The sequence below is a fragment of the Falco punctatus genome, assembly GCF_963210335.1.
Source record: "Falco punctatus genome assembly, chromosome: 3".
NCBI classification, from domain to species: Eukaryota; Metazoa; Chordata; class Aves; order Falconiformes; family Falconidae; genus Falco; species Falco punctatus.
This window is the reverse complement of record NC_137582.1, coordinates 48,175,379-48,181,598: the sequence shown is the minus strand read 5'-3', so window position 1 is coordinate 48,181,598 and position 6,220 is coordinate 48,175,379. Positions and strand designations below refer to the sequence as shown.

At 53.7% G+C, this 6,220-nt stretch overlaps 1 protein-coding gene across 1 annotated transcript; it reads left to right on the top strand.

The window, feature by feature from the left end:
- Nucleotides 1-296: 296 nt before the first annotated feature.
- Nucleotides 297-4,577, top strand: SOX17 (SRY-box transcription factor 17). The gene is made up of 2 exons (XM_080379434.1): nucleotides 297-3,079; nucleotides 3,313-4,577. The coding sequence occupies exons 1-2, from the start codon at nucleotides 2,533-2,535 to the stop codon at nucleotides 4,236-4,238; spliced, it is 1,473 nt and encodes a 490-aa protein (XP_080235560.1). The 5' UTR covers nucleotides 297-2,532; the 3' UTR covers nucleotides 4,239-4,577.
- The last annotated feature ends 1,643 nt before the right edge of the window (nucleotides 4,578-6,220 follow it).

The following is a 6,220-nucleotide window of genomic DNA, read 5'->3' as shown; positions in this document are numbered from 1 at the left end:
GCGGTGTGCTGCTCAGTCAAGGCTTCTCACAGACAACTACTTTATGATACTTTAAACGTATGTATTTTATCCTAAACGATCTACTCAGGAGGTCCGTGGCATAAAGAAATTTCAAGGAAGATGTGAATACTATCCCACAGCAAAGCAAATGCTATGTAATTCTCCTTGTTCCTGTTGCTAGCTGAGGAGCTGTTGACTCCCCTTTAGTTTGAATGCTGCTGAATCTGTCCTTGGTTTTATTCACTAGGCTGAACACCTTCCCCCCACCCCCCACCCCCATCCCCACACCTTCTGTAGAAAAAAAGAAAATTATTGTCATCAGGAATAACCAATTTCTATGCTGTAAACGGACAGGTTACGAACGCGTTGGCACTCGTGTGGGAAAGGGTAAGTTAGTTGTTTCCTCTGCCTGCTTTGAGGGGTGCAGAGTCGCCCGGATCCTGCTGCTGTCGACAGTAACTGATGGTCTGTTCTCACTCCAGACTGCAATGTCCCATAGGCGCTTGTGGCGTCCCAAGGCTGAGGAGTGGGTGGAATTACATGCTTATATTATTTCTGAAACTTGTTTCAAAGCCACCCTTTTTTGAGGAGTGATTTAGTTACTGCCTCTCCCAATGTCCTTTCTTTATGCTGCTGAATCTATTTTTGGCGCTCGGAAATCATTTGTACTCGGGGGAGCTGCTGATGGCGATGGGCATCAGTAGAGCCGCTTTATGGGACTAGCCCTATAAGCTCATGCTGTCAGGTTTTTACGTGTTGTAAATGAATTGCGTGATGCAATTCACATCGCTGCGTGACGCAGCTTGCCGGACGGTGCTTTGAGCCGGTCAGCTACGATTTGACACGACTGACCCATTTCGCATCTGCCTAAGAAAACCTGCAGCATGCTCGGGGAGATTGCATGTCTCCTGCCCAAATACTCGGCACCCATCTCTCTAGCATCGTCCGGACAGTGACAGCGGGCGCCGGTTCCCAGGTTAACCGGGCTGGTCCGGGAGGTGGAGGATCCACGGGGCGACCCGCCGCCGTCAGTCCTCGCCCGGCAGCCTCCGGGCGACAAAGCCCCGCGGTGGCTTCTGTCCCGCTGCCAGACAACACGAACGGGGGGTGCACTATCGGGCACGAAGGACTGAAGTGAGAGGACGGGGCCGCCGGGCAGGCGGCCGAGAAGGGCAGCGATGTGGCTCCAGGCTCGAAGACAGCCCACTGAAAGCAATGCGGAATTTTAAGACAGGTCCTGTCCGCCCCGCCACTGTCCTTGAAGATGTAAATTTTTTCCCCTGAAAATCGACGTCCAGTTACAGCAGGGAACGGGGCAGCTGGCTATTCTTATAATGGGGAAATGCAAAATACGTATCTAAGGAATACAAGTGGTTGTTTTTTTGTTTTCTGTCTGTGTGTGTGTGTTAAAAACTAGAGCGGAGATGGTATAGTTTAAGGGCTTTAAGTATAAATATATTCGGCTAATTTCTGTCCAAACGGATTTCTGTAAAACTTAGGTTGACATCATTATCACTAAATGGCCGCTTGATGATTTCTCGAGTATGTATTCCGCCCTCCAACCCTTTCCCAGCCTGCGGGCATTAATACTCGCTTTCCCGGGTTCCACACTCCAGGCGGAAGATGAAGGATTAAAACACCTCGGGTCAGTGCTGCTCTTTGTTAAGAACAAACAAAAATTATTTAGTCTCGACTTCAAGCGAAGCACGAACACAGAGGTACCGGGCCAAAAAATGCGCGACGCCTTAAGTAATTCCCGCGCCGGTCGCTGCGGAGAAGACAGGGTGTTCCCCGAGGGCAGCGGGGAGCGCGGTCCGCCCCGTGCCGCCGCACGCCGGCCGAAGAGCCTGACACGGCAAAGCGCGCTTTACTGGAGGGAAAACAGGTATTCTTAACGGCCGGCAAGCTAAATTAACGAGGGTACCATTTATTCAGTATTTTTTTCCCCTGTGAACTGCATACCCTCTTTATTTATGTAAGAAGCTGTAATTTCACTCATAAAGGCACGGATGCTTTCAGTTATGCTGCGTAAAAAAAATGGTCCCACAAAGACGCTCCAGATCACGGCCAGGTTGCAGATCGCTCGGCTGCTCTTTTATGGGCAAACTTTCTCTGAGTTCATCCTGTATGAAATACGGCGCTAATAAAATATCCTTCCGAGGTACGCAATGGAAATAGGGTTATTGATACGACTGAAAATACGATCAAATACTTGAAAAGTTACAATGGAAGAATGATTGCAGCTGAGAATATCCCATTTATCAGGAAGACTCTCACAAAGATGGCAGTCTGCAGCATTAAAAATAAGTCGCAAAACCACCCCCAAAAGACCCTCTTAGGAAAAACAAACAGTATTGTCTTTACAGCCTTTACAAATATTGCGATGAACGGCTCAGTTTTGAACACGCGGTGATTTAATGAAACCACCTTGCCAAGGAGGCAAAGCGCAGAGGGGGAAAGGCCAGAGAGCATCCCGCGGGGCAGCGACAGCCGGATGGGAAGCGCTCTCTGCTGCCGCGTCTGGGAGCGCGGATGCACCGAAGCATCCCCGCGCCGTCACCATGGGGCGGCTGGTTGCGGGGGCAAGGACCCGCACCAGGAGGAGCCCCGGGGGCCGCCCCGCGCCGCAGCGGGAGCCGCCGGCACCGTCCCGCGGCGCTCCCGCCCCCGCGGCCCCATTGGCCGCGCCGCAGCTCAAATAGGGCCGGGCAGCGGCGGCCGCCAGCAGCGAGCGGGCTCCGAGCGCCGAGCCCGTCCGCGGCCCCGCCGGAGCGTCCCGACATGAGCAGCCCCGATGCGGGCTACGCCAGCAGCGACGACCAGGCGCAGGGGCGGTGCTCGCTGCCCATCATGATGCCGGCCATGGGCCCCTGCCCCTGGGCAGAGTCGCTGAGCCCGCTGGGAGAGGCGAAGGCGAAGGGCGAGGCGGCGCCGTCGGGGGCGGCGGGCGGCCGCAGCAAGAGCGAGGCGCGGATCCGGCGGCCCATGAACGCCTTCATGGTGTGGGCGAAGGACGAGCGCAAGCGGCTGGCGCAGCAGAACCCGGACCTGCACAACGCCGAGCTCAGCAAGATGCTGGGTGAGCGCGGGGTGCGGGTGGGCGGTCCGCGGGCGGGCTGCGGGGACAGCCGGGGGCTGCGGGGAGCGCGGGCGGGCTGCGGGGACAGCCGGGGGCTGCGGGGAGCGCGGGCGGGCTGCGGGGACAGCCGGGGGCTGCGGGGACAGCCAGCGGTCCCGGCGGGCGGGGCGGCGGCGCTGCCGCTGTCGGGGCCCGGCGGTGGGCGGCCGGTCTGACGGTGCTCGTGGGCGCAGGTAAATCGTGGAAGGCGCTGTCGCTGGCGGAGAAGCGTCCGTTCGTGGAGGAGGCGGAGCGGCTGCGGGTGCAGCACATGCAGGACCACCCCAACTACAAGTACCGGCCGCGGCGGCGGAAGCAGGTGAAGCGCCTGAAGCGGGTGGAGAGCGGCTTCCTGCAGCACGGCCTGGTGGAGACGGCGGCGCCCGGGCTGAGCAGCGAGGCCGGCGGCGGCGGCGGCGGCAGGATGTGCGTGGAGGTCCTGGGCCTGGCCTACGCCGAGCAGGGCTACGCGGCGGCGGGCGCGGGCCACTACCGAGACTGTCCGCCGCTGGGCGCCGCCTTCGACGGCTACAGCCTGCCGACGCCGGACCCGTCGCCGCTGGACGCGGCGGAGGGCGAGGCGCCCTTCTTCGCGGCGGGGCTGCAGGAGGAGTGCGCGCTGGTGCCCTACGGCTACGCGCCGCACCCGGCGGCCGAGTACCCGGCGGCGGCGGCCGAGAGCCCGGCGGGCGCGGCGCTGCGGCGGCACCTGCCGCCCGGCGAGGCGCTGGGCCCGAGCGGCTCGCTGCAGGGGCTGCTGGGCTGCCCGGCGCCGCTGCACGCCTACTACGGGCAGGCGTGCCAGCCGCCGGGCCCGGGGCGCGGCCCGCCGCCGCTGCTGCCGCTGCCGCCGGGGGCGGTGGGGCAGCCGTCGCCGCCGCCCGAAGCGGCGCCGTGCCGCGAGCAGCTGGAGCCGCTGCCGCCCGAGGAGCTACTGGGCGAGGTGGACCGCACCGAGTTCGAGCAGTACCTGCGCTTCGCCTGCAAGCCCGAGCTGGGGCTGCCCTTCGCCGGCCACGACGACGCCGGGCTACCGGCGCCCGAGGGCGCGGGGCCCGTCTCCTCGGCCGTGTCGGACGCCAGCACCGCTGTCTACTACTGCGGCTACCCCGACGTGTGAGGGACTCGCTCGGGGGCGCGCCACGGACTGCCAGGGGGGCGCCCGCACCCGCTCCTATTTATGTAATTTATTTTAATATTCTCGGGGGAGTTTCGTAAACCCCGTTTTGTCGCAAATAGCTACTGTCGTGCAGATTAAAAGCATGGTTCAAACTGGTTGTCGACTGGTGTGCCGGCATGTTTACATCTTTTTACCTCTGTGCTCAAAATTATCGTTACTTTTGCAACATCAGCACCGTTAATTCTTTGCCCAGAATAAGTTTTAGTAGCGGTTTTAAACTATATTTCTTTTTTCTTTCTTTTTGTACTTGAGGAAAATAAATTTATGTCCAGCTCTTTCTGTCATTCGTCTTGTCCATGTGGCCCTTTAGGGACATTGGTCTAAAGCTATATCAGTCATGCCCTGAGGTGGAGTAAAGTGAATGCAGATGCTGTGTGCCACTATCTTTCACCATGACAATGGCTCTAAAAAGGTCTCCAGGACCAAAGAAGTTAGTTCCCAGGTGTGGCTGTTTTCTTTTTACACAGCTGCATGGCTAGACCTGTGCTGTTGTCTGTCTCCGTGGTGTAAAGAACATGACTGTATTTAACTCTGTTTTGTCTTTTGTGGTGTGTTTTTTTTTTTTTTTCCCCTGGTCTGTAGATGCCAACTGGATTTTGCATTTGTCATTAACACTTTGGGGAAAAACCTTTCTGAAACTATAGTCTCTATAGGTAAGTTTGATATACAACTTCTAAAGTTTACTTGGAAGCCTATTGGATTTGGATACTTGTAGATGTGAAGGTGATTTTGCTTTACATAACAATTCATGTTTGAAAAAAATTGATTCACAAATAGCATCAGTACTGCATTTACAAATTGTTTTCCTTTCTGCTGCCTACCTTCAAGTAGGTTTATGCCATTTAGCGTCGTGGGATTTAGGCTTATATTAGTAAGGAGAAAAACCAGTGCAGCCCAAATTCTCATCTCAGTTGCTCTCAATCAACTGTTAGTATCAATTATCCATTAAAACAGGAGGGTCTTTGTAGCATGGTCTGCTCTGACACTTCTGCCAGTGCAAGAGTACAGATACATCTCATTCTCATTCTAATGTTCTCAGGTAAGCATAAAGCTAACAACACTTCTGATGCTTGTCTTCCATTTGGAAGAGTCTGGCTGGGGTCAACTTATGATAATTGTAACAGAGAATTTCAAATATTTTAATTTTCAAATTCAGAAGTGATATAACAAATATTTTTAGGTAAGTGTACTTTATACTGCACTAAATTAGACTGAGTTGTGGATGAAGAAATTCTGCAAAAACTCCATTTGTGCAATCTATGCTTGGTTTTATAAAAATCATATGATAAATAATGATTTTTTGAACACTTGTTATGTACACAGAGCCAGCTGCATTATTTTCAAACAAATCTAGTAGGAACATACTTGAGCAGATAATGTTTTATTTATTAATTCAGAAAGTGTAACTTAATCAGGTTTCTTCCAACCTAAGTTATGTCCACTGACTTCACTGACATTTTTAACTGCGTGAAGTGTAATATTGGAAAAGTTCACTTGAAATTGTGGTTGCCTCATTGTTGTAATATCTTTTTTTCCCCTCAGCTTTACAATAAGGAAGTGTGAAGGCCGGTGTCAAGTTTCTAATATTAGGGGTCAGGTACAAGGTGGGAAACAAGACTGTTTGTATGTCAACATTTTAAGAACATTCTTGACATAAGGCATTCTTATGTCAAGTATATTTGTCTGGCAAGAAACATTGAGCATGTTATAATGAACAACAGAGAAAACTCTGTATTTGAACAGGTTGGATTAGTCCACTTGTGGCTCCCAGATGACCAGTCCTAGTGATGACCATTGTGGAGTCATACTCCTTCAATTACATCCTGCTAAAACAATAGGAGGTGCTCTTCCTCATGATGCTGCACAAATACCGTGGTTCTGAAAAACCCAAAAGAATAGCAAAGACAAACATCAGATAATTA